The sequence below is a fragment of the Xenopus laevis genome, chromosome 1L (assembly GCF_017654675.1).
Source record: "Xenopus laevis strain J_2021 chromosome 1L, Xenopus_laevis_v10.1, whole genome shotgun sequence".
NCBI lineage: Eukaryota > Metazoa > Chordata > Amphibia > Anura > Pipidae > Xenopus > Xenopus laevis.
The window spans coordinates 53394541-53413396 of record NC_054371.1 but is presented as its reverse complement, the minus strand read 5'-3'; the positions used below and the strand labels follow the sequence as shown (position 1 = coordinate 53413396).

The following is an 18856-nucleotide window of genomic DNA, read 5'->3' as shown; positions in this document are numbered from 1 at the left end:
CAGACATTCACAACGCATTAGCAGCAAAAAAGGTCACATTAAGGCAATTGCAGTCACTGATGGGTAAGCTAAATTTCGCTTGCAGGGTAATGCCGATGGGCAGGGTGTTCGCAAGACAGTTGGCAATGGCCACTGCAGGAGTGAAATTACCACATCACTTTATTCGCTTGAACAAAAGGCATAAGGCGGACCTAAGGGTCTGGGAGCAGTTTTTAGAGAACTATAATTGCAAGTCCTATTGGGTAGGGGAGACAGAATCTAATATAGATCTGCACTTATTCACGGATGCAGCAGGGGCTCTGGGGTTTGGAGCATACTTGGAAGGCAGCTGGTGTGCAGAACAATGGCCGGAGGATTGGGTAAAAAGGGGCCTTACGGGTAATCTTACACTGTTGGAGCTATTCCCCATACGGGTGGCCATCGAGATTTGGGCGGAACGTTTTGCCAACAAATCGGTCTTGTTTCACACAGACAATATGTCAGTGGTGATGGCTTTAAACAACCTCACTTCATCATCACTACCAGTCATAGCGGTGCTAAGGTCATTGGTGTTAAGCTGTTTACGTTTGAACACTGTGTTTCGGGCAAAACATTTGCCTGGAGTTGTCAATGACATTGCTGACGCTCTATCTCGCTTCCAGTGGGACAGGTTCAGGCAGCTGGCACCAGGAGCGGACATGGACGGAATTCGCTGCCCAGCATATCTCTGGAAAATCGTTTGCGAGGTATGCTAAAATGGCTGGAAAAATCAGTAGCACCAGCAACATGGTTAAGTTACAAAAGACTTTGGGAAGAATGGTTTAGTTGGGAAAGGGAGAATGGGGGAGCACAGAATGACACTGATAGGCTGAATATTTTACTAGGGCATTTAACCCAGTATTTTGAAGAGGCAATATCGATCAGTCAGCTAAATAAGAAGATGGCGGCATTGGCATTTTTATTTAAATTAATGGGGTGGAGAGACGTGACAAAAGAATTTCTGGTGAAACAAATGTTGAAAGGTTTTAAAAAAGGGAAACAGGCGATAGACAAGAGACGACCTGTCACATTACAGATTCTGAAGGAATTAATGGGTGTATTACCGAGGATGCTGCGTTCCCAATACGAAGTGGCGTTATTTAGATTGGCTTTTTCATGGGCATTCTTTGGCGCTTTTCGTATTTCGGAACTAGTGAGCAAAAATAGGAGAGGATCAGGCGGAATACAATGGGAAGACATTCAACTAACAGAAGAGAGCCTTCATATAATAGTCAGACATTCAAAAACAGATCAAAAAGGGGCAGGTTTAGAAATAGTTCTACATGGAGTCGAAGGTTGTGATACTTGCCCAATTACAAATTTCAAGACATTTCGGGCAATTAGGCCAATGGCTCAGGGTCCTTGCTTGATACATGAGGATGGAGCATGCTTGTCAATCTTCCAATTTATTGCCATATTCAAAAAAGCGATAAAAGTGTTAGGTTTGACTTTTTCAGAGTATGGCAGCCACTCTTTTCGTATAGGAGCGGCGACTGAGGCAGCAAGGTGGGGCCTAGGGGAAGATTCAATTAGAAGAATCGGGCGATGGGAGTCATCTAGGTTCAAATCATATGTAAGACCTCTTAGGAGGGAAGATGGTCAAAATCAATAAGAGAACAAGGCCACACTGAGAATCAAAAAGTTAGACTGTGCTTATGTTTTACAGGTTCAGGACCGTGTGTGGCTTGGATCGTGGGCCACTCCTACATACGGCGGGCTGAGATGAGGGCCAGGGTCCGGGAAGCCAGTGGGCAGTTAGGATTCCCGAGAAATCAGTTACAGTTAACATGGTTGGGGGTGTCAGGTTTGAAATGGGAAAGTATAGTACCCATGCTAGTAGAGAATGCGAAGATACAAGGGCCGCCGAATGTTGTGATCCTGCATGCGGGGGGCAATGATCTAGGAAAATACCCAATGAGGCAGTTGATAAAAGATATACGGAGGGATTGCTTAAGATTATGGTCCCTCTTCCAAAGTTTGTTGATCATATGGTCTGATATAATCCCAAGAAGGGTTTGGAAAGGGGTTAGGTCAGAGATGGCCATTAATAAAGCAAGGATCAAGGTCAACAAAGCGGTAGGAAAATTTGTACAGAGCAATGGAGGGGCAGTAATCCGCCATATAGAGCTAGAAAGTCAAGAGGCATATTTCGCAGAAGATGGGGTGCACTTGAATGACATAGGTCATGATTTTTTCAACATGGGCATTCAAGAAAGTTTGGAGTTTGCTCTCAAAGTATGGGGTCATATGTGTGTTTGAAGGAGTCCAAACACACATATTATGGCGGGTCATTGTCAGTCTGCTAGGGTGAGATTCATGGTATGGGACGATATAAAAAAGGTATGGTTAACCCCTGAGGTGGGTAACCATGGTAACAACTCAAAAGAGTTAACAATCTTGGAAGGGGATAAGTTAGCTACTTGGAAAAGTACATCAGATTGGTGATAACTGGACGGTGGTCTGCAGGTCTGCTGAGCTAGGAATTGCGGCTAGCCGACAAGGCATGGAGGAACGGCAGACTGACAGGGGGGCCCAGGGTTTGCAGTTAATGATATATACTGTTATGTGATGTTATGTTATGGAAATGGTTTTTGTTAAAGTCATGTAATGGATACTATGTTTTAATTGACAGATATTTGTTATGTATGCAAAATGTTGGGATGTAATTAAATAAAAGCTGTGGCCAATACCATTCCAAAATATGGATAGTGTCACGCGTGGTTAATGGGGGGGAAAGCAAAGTTAGGCTGTGCCTGGGTCAAGAGAGCCCTGGAGACAAGCACAGCATAGGTGGAAGGGCGGCATGACCAGGCCAGAATACTTAGCAGGGATTGGATAGGCAGCATAGGCTGGGTAAAGGAGGGGGGGTTACTGTGGGCAGAGGTGGTTGGCGCCAAAGTTTTCCAGTCAGTGGCCATCTTACAGACGAGAAACTGGTTCCCACCCACCCTCCCTAAATAAGGAAGTAATAGAAGAAAGGGATTGAGGCTATATCAAGTCACAGCTGTAATGGCGGGTCATTGTCAGTCTGCTAGGGTGAGATTCATGGTATGGGACGATATAAAAAAGGTATGGTTAACCCCTGAGGTGGGTAACCATGGTAACAACTCAAAAGAGTTAACAATCTTGGAAGGGGATAAGTTAGCTACTTGGAAAAGTACATCAGATTGGTGATAACTGGACGGTGGTCTGCAGGTCTGCTGAGCTAGGAATTGCGGCTAGCCGACAAGGCATGGAGGAACGGCAGACTGACAGGGGGGCCCAGGGTTTGCAGTTAATGATATATACTGTTATGTGATGTTATGTTATGGAAATGGTTTTTGTTAAAGTCATGTAATGGATACTATGTTTTAATTGACAGATATTTGTTATGTATGCAAAATGTTGGGATGTAATTAAATAAAAGCTGTGGCCAATACCATTCCAAAATATGGATAGTGTCACGCGTGGTTAATGGGGGGGAAAGCAAAGTTAGGCTGTGCCTGGGTCATGTGTATGTTCCAAAAATATATGGCATTCTGGGGTAAACTTACTTTTTTGTGGCTTTACCCCACATAAAATGCAGTAAATAAGCTGATTAGCTGAAAAGATAGATCATAGGGGGTGTCTTCATTTTGAGGTGCAACACCCCACATACACTGATAAACCTATTCACCTGGGTCATCAAACTGTTCAGTAGACCCCTGGCCTTCATATTTAAGATGTTGGTACCAAATTACATAGGAGATCAGATGGCAAGGGGGAAGTTTTGAAGTAATATTTCAACACTAATTTTAGGAAAGCTTTACAGTTGGTTAGTTTGGAGTAGAAATACTTGAAAGTTTTTATTGAAGAAGTTGACAAAATCAGCTTACCAACCAACGTTCAGAAATGTTCCTTTACAGATACACAGGTATTCAATATTCCCCACAGACACCGGACTTGTGAACCCAGCCTCTTGGCCTTTTCTTGCACCACCTACCGGTCAGGCAGTCCGCCGTACGTCCTACGAGCCCTCCACCTCACCCCGGTAGGAATTTATGTGTGCCACCTCCCTCCTTCAGCCAGCGGGCCACACATTTTCGAACAACAACATTTTCAATCACCTTACACACTTACTGGTAGTAGAAATGTTGGCCTTGAAATCTAAAGAGCGCAGATTTCTGGAAGGACGTTTAGGAAATGTGGTAGTGTGTCACTGGGAGTTTTTGACCTATGTAAGTCAGAAATCTCCATAACACAATAAATACTAAGATAACAAAAAGCAGTTCATCTATAGGTTCCTGGAAGGAGTGATTTATAGAGGAAGTAATTAACTACTATGTTGATATTGTGTATAATCCATTCACAATACTACTTTCTTACGTGTCAGATGTGAATCCTGGTTAGAGAGTTATTGTGAGATTGAGTACAGAGATCATTAAAAAGTTACAGGTCAAAGGTTTTTCATAACTAGTTCCATGCCATTTTTGACTATAAACTTTTATAGTCTACTACCGTCAATGTGGATATGGTCTTAATAGTTCTTGTAGTAACATGGGTGTGGTTTAAAAAACGGAACTGGTCGACACTGGCTTCAATTATCAGCCCTCAGTACCACAGAAGTTGGACAACACTAGTCTATTGAATGAGCTAATATGCCTTTTGCAAAAATGTTTTTCTCTCCATTTAAAACCAGGCAGATTTATCAAAATGAAAGTTTAGATTTTAATAAATAAAAACTCCCCCACATTCGATTCATCCCTATGGGATTTTTAGAACCGGATTTATCAAATGCTGAGTTCTGACTTTCCCCCATTGATAAATACAATTATAAAAATCCCATCGGGCGAGTTTTTAATTATTTATTAAGCTTTAGGGTCAGGACACACACAGGAAGATTCGGGGAGATTAGTTGCCCGTCGACAAATCTATTCTTCGGGGCCACTAATCTCCCCAAACTGCCTCCCTGCCTTCCTGCCAGCTAAAATGTAAATTGCCGGTAGGATGGCACTCAACGAATTAGTTTTCCGAAGTCGCCCATAGTTTCCTCGCCGAGTGCCATCCCGCCAGGGAATTCCATTTTAGCCAACGGGAAGGCAGGGGAGGCAGTTTGGGTAGATTCATCGGGCGACTAATCTCCATGAATCTGCCTGTGTGCCCTGACCCTTAAGGGGTTATTTACTAAGCTCCGAATACCCGAAATTCCCCGAAATCCGAAAAAATTTTGATTTTTTTTTATAAATTCGGGCTTTTAAATATATCACAAATTTTGAAAATCGTGAAAATCGGAGCTTTTCCCGCAAAGCAAATTTTCGGGGAAAATGTAATAATAAATAAGCGTTAAAAACCCGAGCGGGTTAGATTGGAGTTTGTAGCAGCCGATATTGAGATAAATTCGGACCTTGATAAATAACCCCCTTAAACTCACATTTTGATAAATCTGCGCGTTAATCTTCATTCCTCACAGTTCATGATCAAAATCAGTTATTTGCCGTACTTGAGATACTTGGCATAAGTTGTCCAGCTAAATGTGAAAAAAATCCTTGCATCGTGCTACGCTTTTCTAATATAAAATTCAGGGCACTCACATATTTGATGTTTGTAACTGTGCTGCGGTGGCTACTTTGTGCGTTCCACCTCACAACAACACAGTTAACTGATCCTTAAATTTTTTTATGGGGCCTGTACTGCACACAGAAACCTTGAACACACATAATACTGGGCAAGCTCAATGTTAATTGCATTTTATTGGTGTTTACATGCATTCTTGTCGTCTCCTGCTAAGTGATCATGGGTGGGGGAGGTGCATATAAAAAATGGAAGTTTTACCTGTATAGTAATGCAGATCACGATCATATCATTTAAAATATATTCTTTATTATCCACAATATCAACATTACAAATTGTATCATTATGGTTCCAGTACAATATAATATCTAAAATATACAACATAAATAAATTTACACGTGTTTAAAACAAGCATTTGTCTAATTATGGCATAGGATTTTAAATTCAATTATAAAGTAAGGGAACGGGGTGAGGAGTATTAAACACATTTTGCTACATGTTAACTTACTCTTTGTAGCCAGTGCTACAGTATAAAACATTTGATCCATTCCATTTTACTAAACGTTTTCTAGATTACACTTACTGCAAATCCAGGTAGGACCCCATACCTAGTTTTGCTTCTGGAAGTGCTATCCCACTTTAACAGTTGCTTATACCTGCATTTATCAGAAGGGTTTGTTGACTCTCCATTGAATTACAATATGGTTTCCAATCAACATTATTTATTAATAGTTTTTTTGTTTTTTTTTTCAGATTAATTGCTTCCAATATACTTCACAAAAATAATTGTATATAGGTATGGGACCTGGGGTTATCTGGATAAGGGATCTTTCAGTAATTTGGATCTTCATACCTTAAAGGGATCCTGTCATCGGAAAACAAGTTTTTTCAAAAGGCATCAGTTAATAGTGCTACTCCAGCAGAATTCTGCACTGAAATCCATTTCTCAAAAGAGGTCATGTGACTTGTGCCTACACTTTAGGAGAGAAATGCTTTCTGGCAGGCTGCTGTTTTTCCTTCTCAATGTAACTGAATGTGTCTCAGTGAGACATGGGTTTTTACTATTGAGTGCTGTTCTTAGATCTACCAGGCAGCTGTTATCTTGTTTTAGGGAGCTGCTATCTGGTTACCTTCCCATTGTCCTTTTGTTTGGCTGCTGGGGGGAAAAAGGGAGGGGGTGATATCACTCCAACTTGCAGTACAGCAGTAAAGAGTGATTGAAGTTTATCAGAGCACAAGTCACATGACTTGGGGCAGCTGGGAAATTGACAATATGTCTAGCCCCATGTCAGATTTCAAAATTGAATATAAAAAAATCTGTTTGCTCTTTTGAGAAATGGATTTCAGTGCAGAATTCTGCTGGAGCAGCACTATTAACTGATTCATTTTGAGAAAAAAAATGCCCATGACAGTATCCCTTTAAGTCTACTAGAAAATTATGTAAACATTAAATAAACCCAATGGGCTGGTTTTGCTTCTGATACTTATTTTAGGTCAAAACTCTCAAATTTGAATTGTGAATTATCCAAACTCCATTCGAGTTTTAATTCGAATTTCGAGATTTATCATACATTCCTGGTGCCAGTATCACTTTAAAATTAAAGACCACCAAAAAACAAAAGTTACATTATGTGGTACATAAACTATCTTTCACTCACAGCACAGAGGTAGTTAATATCCCACAAACAAAAATCAATTTTTCCATGAAATAGGAATGAAGAACCTGAGAGACCGATTTGGTTATAAATAAACATGTACTGTATATAAAATGCATGTCTTCATTTATCTTCATTTACGGTATTTATCTTCGACAACTATAACATTACATTTACATCTAAAAATCATATCGTTCAGACACAATGAATGGTATAAAGAAAATGTACATTTTTAGCATTTATTTATCAGAGTACAATACTGAAACGTAAAAAAGGTTGTACAGATATGGGACCTGGTGTCCAGATTGCTCTGGACCTGGGGCTTTTCGGTTACCAGATCTTTCCATGATTTGGATCTTCTTAAGTCTACTAGAAAATAATATAAACATTAAATAAACCCAATAAGCTGGTTTTGCTTCCAATAAGAATTGATTTTATCTTAGTTTGGATCAAGTACAAGCTACTGTTTTATCATTACAGAGAAAAAGGAACTTTATAAAAATTTGGATTATTTGAATAATCGTAGCCTATCGGAGACGACCTTGCTGTAATTCTGAGCTTTCTAGATAACAGAGGTTTACAGATAATGGATCCCATACCTGTGCATAGACTTTAGTAAGTATAGTTTAGTTTCTTATTGAACATCGTATTCAGCTGCTCAAAAGCTAACACAACAGGATCATCCTCATCTTCACACATTTCTTTCAGAGAGATGCTGTCAAGGTTTGAGGTACAATGTTAGTCAGAATGAATACAGCAATCATTTTGATAAATTCTAGAACATTCTTAATTCTCTATTCAGAGAATCATTATTATTTAGTAGGGACACAATACCAAATCCTCCAGTAAATATTCAGTCTAATACCAAAGTAAATCTGATCCCTAATTTGCATATTCAAATTAGATTTTTTTTTTTTAATTACATACATTTTAAATTAATTGATTCTATTATTTAGAGACTGCATCCAAAACCACAGGGGTCAATTTATTGAAGGTAGAGATCGTGAGACAGATCTTTGCAAATCAAGATTTGGGGTGAACTTATTGTGTTTTTTTTACCAGTGTATTCTTGCTTATACCTGTACATCTCAACCTTCGTCTATGAAAGGTTTTCATTAATCCAGGTCATGGTATATCTAGTAGAAGTAAATCTAAAAACAACTGGACTTGCTGAGTAATCATTGAAGACGTTTCACTACTCATCCGAGCAGCTTCTTCAGTTCAACTGACTGGTACGGGAAATAAATTAATAGGTCTTTGAATAGTTAAACTGCACCATTGTGATTGGATTATTGGAAGAGTTTATATACCAAAGATTTCCTACACCAGTCAGTTGAACTGAAGAAGTATTCAGAATTTCCAAATTTTGCCACCAGCGAATAAATTTGTGAAACCCCAGCGAAAATTCGGCGGCGTCAAAATTTTGGACGTCCATTGACTTTAACGCTGGCGTCAAAATTGATGCGAGCGACTTTTCGGCCCTGTGTCCAAAATCCACTCATTTTTCTGCGAAGCCAAACGGGAGAAATTCGTCCATCATTAGTCTTCAATGATTAATTAACAAGGCCAGTTGCTCTAAGTTTACTTCTACTAGATATCTCAACCTTCATACTCACATCAGAAAACTGATGTGCGAAATAAGAAATGAATGATATATTGAAAATAGACACATGAGAACATTCAAGAAAAACGGGAACATTTCGCTTGATAAATATGCCTTTTATTGTTGTGTGACTTTAGGGGGCAGATTTATCAAAATGTGATAAATGTCAGAATGAAAAAAATGCACTCACTTTCTATTCACAAGTTTTAGAATTATATTTATAAAATGGTGAACTATAACTTTCTCCCATTGATAAATACATTTCTAAAAATCCCATTGTAATGAATAGAAAATCAGTATTGATGGGCGAATTTATTCGCCAGGTGCGAATTCGCGGCATCCGTTTTTTTGGACGCCAGCGAAATTTTGCCAAAAATGGATGAGAGCATCCGAAAAAAAGTACGCTGGTGTTCTATAACCAGACACCGGCGCCGTTTCACGAATTTTTCGCTGTATCGCGAATTTCGCAAATTTTTCTGCAAAGCAAGAAACGGCCCAAATTCGCCCATCACTAAAAATCAGTGCATTTTTCTGTCGCGAGCTGTAATCTAACATTTTCATAAATCTGCCTCTAAAAGTCTGGACAATTGAAGCTGATGGATTTGTGTTCTCAGGTAATGCAGTTTTGTTAAAAATTCTCAAATCCAAATATGCAAATTAGGGTTTGGATTCCTTCAGTGTAGAGGACACAAAATGCTTGGCAGACATTTGCCTTTGCATAAATGCCAGTTTTGTCTGTGTACTAAAAGGAAAGATATACCCATCCCTCATGTAAAATTATTATTGAAATAATGCAAAATACAGAACCTGGCTTATAACATCTAATTTCTGGTAGAGACCTCCCCTTATTATCTCCTGACAATATGTAGTTGTAGCTATGCACATCTATTCTAGAGCTGTGTTCTGTTTGTATGGGCAAACTGTATCCCGTTACAGCAGGTAGGAGATCATGGTGATAGTGCTATTAATAATAATAACAATAATAATAATTTCCTGAGATAGTGTTTAATCATTTGCACAAGATTTGCACAGTTAAGGGGTTACTTATTAATATCCGAATGTTAAAATCTCCAAAAATTTGAGTTATTTTCACTAGAAAAATTTTTAGAAGAAAAATAAATTTTTTGAGATTTATTATACCCTGATGCTGCAAAAAGCCTGAATCCAAAAACCCACCATGTCAGACCTGTTGTGGTCATGTATAAGTTAATGGGAGAGGCACCTATCTCAATTTGAAGTTTTCGTGATCTGTGCTGGGTTTAGCCCAAAAAACTTACTTTTTCGGGGGTTTTCAGGCAAAAGCTCTATATTATTGAGTTTTTTCTGCGATTCGATTAAAGGACATGTAAAGCCTAAATTTTTCTACCACGTATATAAATTGGGCATATCTTCCCCACCCGAGCCACATCATTTGTACTGCATATACCCCCTCCATTTGCCAGCGCCATCACATTTTCCTAAAACAAATAGCAGCTTTCACCCGGCGGCCATTTTCCCTCTTACACATCATCAGTAACATTGACATCTGCAAACAGGACATGCTGTAAGGTTCATGCAATGCAGGTTTACACAGGCCAACATACTTTGATAAAAAGTTCTGATGGGGTTGAGCATTGTTATGGTTAAGCTGAGCTCAGGAGAAGTGGTTAGGAGAAAAAAGGAACCAGCAATTCTATTGCTTCATTGGCCATTAGACTGGAGGTTATGTTTATTGATCTGAACTGAGAAGAATGGAGCATGCTCATGAGCCAAAAGCCAAAATAAATTGAGGGAGGGGGAAGAGTGGGTTAGAGGGATGCTGTAGCCTTACTGGTAACCTTTTAACAACCAGAGTGGCAGTTATCTAAAGATTACAAAGATGCTGTTCACTGATTACATTTTTGGGGGGGTTTACATGTCCTTTAAATCATTTTTTTAAATTATTAAATAAGCTAATATCAGGCATGGGAGTTTGGTCATAGTTTTTTTGAATAAAATATTTATGATTTTAGTAAATAATCCCCTTAATCAATGTCGTTTTTATGTTTAATGTTTGAATATGAATATTTTACCTTATAGCGGCAATGCATAAAGAAAAATCTTTTAAAATGTAAAAGGCAGCTCCTCTGTTAATCCTGTAACAGAAACAATTCAGAGTTAAAAAGTAGAACATTCTTTTAAAGAGAGTGAGCGATCAGGATAATACAAATGGAACAGTGGTTTCAGACTTCTTCAATTTAAGCCCCACTTTGAGGGGTGAGTGGAATAAGGCTAAGGCCACACAGGGTCAGATATAGGCCCTCCACTCCTATCTGAGGTCTTTGGTGTCTCCACCCGGAGCCAATGCATTGGGTGCAGACACATGAAACAGATCTCAGCACCGAAAGCCATAAGTATGCATTTCACTGCTGAAACTCACTTTGTGTATAGAGTGCTGGGTGGCTAATAGGACTGTAATGAGAGGTGGCTCATGCTACAACAAAAATGTATATGATTATATAATATAATGGGGACAACCATCATTTATAGCGGATCAAGAGAAACATATATTTGAAGAGATATATTTATGATGTTACTCATCCTTTAATAAAGAAACTGATATACCTGTTATCTTCTTGTAGTGCATCAAAGGAGCCGTGCTTAAAGAAATCCAGTGCATAGGCGTTAAGTGACAGTTTTCTACCACAAGCATCTGTTTTCTCTAAATGCAGCACAGGAATGTGTTTTTGGCTCACTTGAACAGTTTGCAATAAGAGCTGTAAAGAAATTGACATTACTTACACAACGCTGAGGGCCTATTTAAGATTTCAGCACAAGCAATCTTGGTTTCAGGACGAAAACCCTTGGTAATTTCCGTAAATTTTAAAAAGAAAAACTTTAGCAGCTTTTAGGTACAATCTTAAATAGGGCCCTAAATGTTTAATATTAATTACATGATATTTTGTATACATTATATATTAAGAGGGCAAATATGATTTATTTATACTGGGCAAATTTGCACCTGGGCAGTAACCTGCAGCAGAAGCTTGATTTCATTGTTATACCTTCAGCTGGCTGGAAAAATCTATTTATTGTTTGTATGCTATGCAAATTGGCTAAGTGTTTTTAACTGAATCCCAGTATTTAGATTAGTTGTTGCCAGGCCCGGATTTGTGGAAAGGCCACCTAGGCCCGGGCCTAGGGCGGCAGGATTTTAGGGGGGCCCAAACACACCCACATTTGTTCAAAAACACCGGGGATGCACTGGAGATACAATAGTTTTTTAAATTTCCCATGTGCCAATGCCCATTGATGATGAAAATTTGCACAAATAAATGGGGGGGGGGGCAGGGGCAACGAACGGCAGTGGGCCTAGGGGCACCCACTATGTAAATCCGGCCCTGGTTATTGCATTGCTATTATTTCCTGGGGATATGCATTCTATTTCTGTATGGCTGGTAGATCAAATTCCCATAAATGTTAGCATTTTTTTCTGTCTCTAAAACTTGTGGTGAAAACGTTGTAGATACATGAAATGCATGTCTTATTCCGTGTGCTTCCTTTTGACTTTTCAGAGGCTGCAATGTACTTCCATACACACACATAATAGGAACTGCTTTAAGGCAGGCCCAGGGCAAAGATCTCACTTGAGGGCCACCTTCCCAGTTCCAAAAACCTATGCTGATAAAAGCCATCATCTATAGTATACTGTATAATCTCTCTTAACATGTAATTTTAAAATATGCTATTGGATATTTTTCTCTCAATAAGAGTCATGAAGTTATTGTATTGAGGGCCTTCCTGTCCTAGTAAGTCCTGGACCACACAAGTGCAAAGTCAATATTCTAAGTCTTAGCCATGCAGTTAACTAAAAAAAGAATTGTAGTGTCTACATTAGCTCTTGAAATGCAATCCAAGCTGCATCATTCTGTGTCTGGTGCATGGCCCGGGCACAGGGCAGTTAGTTGCTATGGGCAGCATGACTCCCCTATATTCTAGTGGGGACCACAGGGGAACACAGTTAATGAAACATTAGTATTAAAAAGGAGAGGGCTGAACTGAGAAATGGGCAGCTGTCATCCCATGCCCACCCAGAACTCAGTGTTGCTTCCATCTTTCAAATCCTAGTGGAAGAGTGGGTTGCAAGCTGGGCAGAGTGCTCAAACAATTTTTTTTTTGCATTTCTCTTATTTTCAGTGACTTACACTGTTCACATTTTCTGCAAAAAGTAAGTCATGATCCGTATTTCCAGACAGACAGGCAAAAGGGGATATGGCACTTCTTCTTGTGGTGCAATTCATTAGATGGTTTACAAGTTCAGAATCCTTATATTCTTCCCCAGAGAAGTCTGCATACACACAGGACATTACAAAAAGAAATAACCCAGTTTAAGTCACTATAAACATAAAAACAAAAATACATTTATATCTACTAAATCAGGGAACTCATTTGAGTGGTGTCCTCTGAAACATTAGTTGACACTATGGGGCCAATTTAATATTCCAAACAAAATCACAATCTCAAGTTTTTGAGACAAAATTTTGATCAGTGTGCCTCTTGCAAGAGTGTTGATCCTTTTTGTAACATGCAACATACTATAAGCAACTGTCCACAGTTTTATTGAGCAAGGCGCATGTTAACATTCTAAACAGTCAATGTCACATGCAGATACATGGCTCTAAAAGGGAACTAATAGGAAAACAAATGTATATATACAGATATACCCGGAGCAAGACAGAGACAATGCAAGTATGATGTGGCTCTAACTTCTATTTATTCACTAAAATTGAATAGAATAAGATTAACCTATTGACTATGTAGCCCTGGCTATAGGCATAAAAGAAGAGATTCATTTGGCATTGATAACTGCATGCATCATTTTGATTTGACTGACCTCTAGAGCTTCATAAAATAAATTCAATGAATGACTCTCTGGGCTTCTTTAACTAGAGCCACTTATGAATATACACATAATAAAATAGCGTGTTCACATTTACAAATTCCAGATTTCATATTCATATTATGCATTTGGAGGTTCCCTTACTGATTTGGGATAAAGGAAGCTTGTATTCTTGTTCATAATTTGCCAGATGAGAAACAGCAAGAAGATACTGCCCAAAGACTGTTGATATTTTAGAATTGTAGTCTTGAAGAGCTGCAGCAAAATCATCTGGTAGACTTTCCAGAAAGACCTGTTACAACCACAAATAATAGATTTTAGTTTTAGAACTCTTATTAATATACAGAAAAGAATGTCTTATTTAATCTATATAACGTTCAAATTAATCCAGTTTATTCAGTAAAATATATAACCTACAGATCCCCACAATGTTTTCCTTGCAATGGTATGAATATACTCACATGTTCATTCCCTATGATATTGTGACACCTCTAAGCAAGGATCTATATTGCATGTCTGGCATGCCTAGCATTTGCATGGGTGAGCATTTAGGGAATAGTGATCACAACATAGTCTCCTTTGGGATTATGCTGCAGAAGCAATTCTATAAGGGAGTAACTAAAACACAAAATTTTAGATGTGCAAACTTTGACAGTATAAGGGCATCTCTGCAACATAATAAGTGGGAAATGCTTTTCACAGGGTTAAACATGGAACAAAAATTGGATGTATGTACTGTATGCTGCTTAATAAATATACATCAGTATATTCCCCTTCTAAGCAAGGTATGTTGTTGCAAAACAAACCTTTGGGGGTAAATTTATCAAAGAGTGAAGTTCTGCAGCTCTCAGTTCATTTCTATGGGATTTTGAAAGGCGTATTTATCAATGGGTGAAAGTGAAAGTTCACCCTTTGATAAATACGCCTATACAAATCCCATAGAAATGAATGGAGAGTGGCGGAATTTCACTCTAGTAGCGGAACTTCAATATTAACTTCACTCTTTGATAAATATACCCCTTGGGGTTTAATAGAAGCGTTGGTGTTGAGGTGGGTAAGAAAAGATGTGCTTTTAAGGCTTTCAAGTTAGCTGGGACAGCCAAAATGTTTATAAAGTACAAAGAGGCCAATAAATCATGCAAAAAAAAAAAAAGCTAAAATCAATATGGAAAAGGGTATTGCAGTAAGCAGTAAAAAGAATCCAAAATTATTTTTTTAAATATGTAAATAGTAAAAAAATAAAGCAGGAAGGGGTGGGACCCTTAATATCAGAGGGGGGGCAGCTGGCTAATGCAAACAGAAAAAAAGCAAAGATTCTGAACTGTTGTTTTTTGTCTGTCTGCACAAATGAGGAAACCGTCAATAGTCCCAATTCTAGTAATGCAACTAATGATTCATGGTTCACACATGAAGAAATTCAAAAGGAACTAGAACAAGGACCGGATAGAATTCATCCCAGGGTACTTTGCGAGCTTAGCTCTGTGGTTGCCAAACCTATTTACTTTATTTTTCAGGATTCATTGAGATCTGACATAGTGCAGAGAGACTGGCGAATTGCTAATGTGGTGCCGCTATTCAAAAAGGGATCCTGTTCTCAAAACTATAGGCCAGCAGGTCTGACATCAGTGGTTGGAAAGCTTTTCGAAGGGTTAATAAAGGCTAAGATACTGGACTTCATAGCAAATCATAATACTATGAGTTTGTGCCAGCATGGTTTTATGTGTAACAGATCTTTCCAGATTTATTATAATTATTTTTCATAAGAAGGTGAGCAGGGGATGGCAGTGTATGTGATTTACTAAGACTTTTGCTAAAGAATTTGCAGTGCCACACAGATGGTTACTGGTTAAATTAAGGGATGTTGGCCTGGAACATAGGGCTCTGTAGTTGGTCCTTTTAAACTTGTTTATTAATGACCAGAAGGAGGTCATTAAAAGTATGGTTTCTATTTTTGCTGACAATGCAAAATTGTGCAGAACTATAGGTCCCATGCAGGATGCTGCAACTTTGCAGAGTGATCAGACTATATTGAAAAACGGGGCAGCAAACTGGAAAATAAGGTTCAATGTTGATAAATACAAGGTTATGCACTTTGGCAAAAATAATATAAATGCAAGTTATGCGCTATGAGGGTTATTTACTAAAGTGGGTTTAGGGTTTTTTTGTAAATAACAAGTTGTCCAATTCCAGGCAGTGTCATTCTGTGGCCAATAAAGCAAATAAAGTTCTGTCTTGCATAAAAAGAGCATAAACTCAAGGGATGAAAACATAATTTTGCCTCTTTATAGGTCCCTGGTAAGGCCTCATCTGGAGTATGCAGTGCAGTTTTGGACTCCAGTTCTTAAGAGGGATATAAATGAGCTGGAGAGAGTGCAGAGACGTGCAACTAAATTGGTTAGAGGGATGGAAGACTTAAATTATGAGGGTAGACTGTCAAGGTCGGGGTTATTTTCTTTGAAAAAAAAAAAGCGTGTACGAGGGGACATGATTACACCTCTATTATCAATAGAGGACATTATAGACAAATAGCAGGGGACCTTTTTACCCATAAAGTGGATCACCGCACTAGAGGCCACCCCTTCAGACTAGAGGAAAATAACTTTTATTTGAAGCAACGTAGGGGGTTCTTCACAGTCAGGACAGTGAGGTTGTGGAATGCACTGCCGGGTGATGTTGTGATGGCTGATTCAGTTAATGCCTTTAAGAATGGCTTGGATGATTTCTTGGACAAGCATAATATCCAAGGATATTGTGATACTAAAAGCTAGTTAGTGTATGAGTATATATAGTTTATATGAGTGTATGGAGGGGGTCAATGTGTGTATGTATGGGTTTTCATTTGAAGGGGTTGAACTTGATGGACTTGATGGATCTTTTTTCAACCTGATTTAACAATGTAACTATGTAACACGCAGTTGAAATATCTCATTTAAAGGGCATGTAAAGTTTAAAATAGAATAAGGTTAGAAATGCTGTATTTTGTATACTAAATATAAACATGAACTTACTGCACCACACGCCTAATCAAACAAATAATTTATGCTTTCAAAGTTGGCTGCAGGGGGTCACCATCTTGTCACTTTGTTAAACATCTTTGCAAGACTAAGACTGTGCACATGCTCAGTGTGGTCTGGGCTGCTTAGGGATCGTCATAAAAAAGCTGCTTGAGTTCTGCATAGCTGGGAAGTAAGGCGGGGGCTCCCCCTGCTGTTCATAAGTATGATTGTTTCCCTGCTCAGCAGTTAGGGACCATCTGACAATTCCTATCCACAGCAGTAAATGAAGGGAGAAATTCACTGCATACAGTCAGGTTTCTTATAAAAACGGTACACATTTTTTAATTAAAGTATATTGGAGATAGGTTTCTTTTTCATTATTTTTTTTTTCCTTTACATGCCCTTTAAAAAGAAAAATGTTTGATTGTTTGGTTTGTTTATTCTTTAAGGGACTGGATACAGCATGACTGAACTTTTAGTTCAAGAAACATCAGCATCCTGCATGTCTTATTTGTTTGGAACATACTTAACGCAAATGATGACAACTGCATGGTATTTGTAGCAGCGGTCATTACCAGCAGATCAATTTCTGTTGACATGAATGCGATTTAAGTCTCAAATCAAGTCTGTCATTTATCAATCAAATACTATATCCCATTTCCCACCTTTGACTGTTTAAATGTGCCCTTTAATTTTCGAATAGAAGGAGTAAGGTATCTTCTTCCAAACAGGTTTGCCAAAACCAGCATCAGGGTTTCCATCACAGATTGTGGAAAAATATTTGAACCTGAATAAAACAAAAGAGCAGTTAAATAATTACTTTGAGATATTTGGTTTGAATTACTGTACTCCTCCTGCCTAACATGTTGGCCTGATGCAACCAAATGATGATGAATCAATCTATCTAAATATTTTTGCAGTCTGTCTGACGTCATTCTGATTGGCTGACCAGAAAATTCTTTATTGCAATCTTTACCATTCCAAAAAACCAGAAGGAGCATTGCTTAAAAGCCTTGGGGTATGATATGATATCAATAAGCCATGGCTAGATTAAGTGGTCATTAGTGGCTATTTTTACTAATGACTAATATATTTGCTTTCCAAGGACAACTGCCTAGGTTTTCTTATAGGCTGTACAAAAAACTATATAAAGAAACCTGTAGTAAATATGATTTTGAGGTAATAACTGATGCTATACTTTCCTTAATAATGTTCAGTAATAAGCATAATAAACGATATAGTACCTTTAGATTCTACTTGGCACAGCCGGTGAAATAAACCCTTTTCAAGGAAACTGACAAAAACAAAATTTGACGGTTCATGGTAATTTAAATGGGTGACCAGTCCAGTCCAGTCTAAAGGATTGCAGGTTTGATCCAAATAGCCCTAAAATCCAAAAAGAAAAATAAGAGTTTACTATTCTTGCCAGCTTAGCAAGTTTTGTAACTTTAATATGAATATTATGCATAAAGAATGTTTTAATTATTCCAAAGGAAATAAATTCTCACTGACAAACATATTCAGTCACAGATAATTCTTGATTTGCCAGCATTCAGACACCTATGCTGTCTGGACTGAATTTAGGCCCAGTGCCATTATAAATATAGGCACTCAAGGGTCTATGGGTTATGTGACATGCCACTCACCTGCACATGCACTTTTTGGGGTGATTAGCATGTGGTATGCAGGATTTTGAGCTTAGAGACAGGGACACTATGGCTTTGGACAAAACACAGGTTTATTAAGCACTGGGCATTCCCAATAAAAGGCAACAGGCAACAGAAAACAGTTCAGCAACTTCAATGCAAAATATTCAGGTACACTCAGGGTACAGTTCAGCATTTTCAATGCAAAACATTCAGGGTTTTCCCACCTCTGGACTCTCACCATTCAGGGAAACTCTCACCCTCTGGAACTTCAGGGCTTCTCACTTCCCCTCCTGGGACTCACACTCACTAGCCTCTGGCAGTCCCTTCTCCCCTCCAGGGATTTAGGTTCACCAGCCTCTGCAACACTCTTGCTGACAGCAAGACTCCTTCTGCTAGGCACTGTCTCTCCCAGCAGCACCATACTTTCCTCCACTCTAGGACTTGTCCGGCGAGTGCTGAGGTGTGGTAACACAGCCCTTTTTACATTCCTTCACTTGAGAGAACTGGAGCAGTATGCAAAAGAACAGTCATCCAAACTGTCAGTAGAA

At 38.7% G+C, this 18856-nt stretch overlaps 1 protein-coding gene across 1 annotated transcript in view; it reads right to left on the bottom strand.

The window, feature by feature from the left end:
* Positions 1-7650: 7650 nt before the first annotated feature.
* The window catches only part of LOC108719602 (probable ATP-dependent RNA helicase DDX60), a 69129-nt gene continuing 57923 nt past the window's right edge, over positions 7651-18856 (bottom strand). The window contains exons 32-38 of the mRNA XM_041589231.1: positions 17904-18045; positions 17325-17446; positions 13808-13955; positions 12969-13111; positions 11389-11540; positions 10857-10919; positions 7651-7917 (exon numbers count right to left, since the gene is read on the bottom strand). Of these exons, the coding sequence (XP_041445165.1) occupies positions 7815-7917; positions 10857-10919; positions 11389-11540; positions 12969-13111; positions 13808-13955; positions 17325-17446; positions 17904-18045 (873 nt within the window). The 3' untranslated portion in view covers positions 7651-7814. The remainder of the gene's footprint in view (positions 7918-10856; positions 10920-11388; positions 11541-12968; positions 13112-13807; positions 13956-17324; positions 17447-17903; positions 18046-18856) is intronic.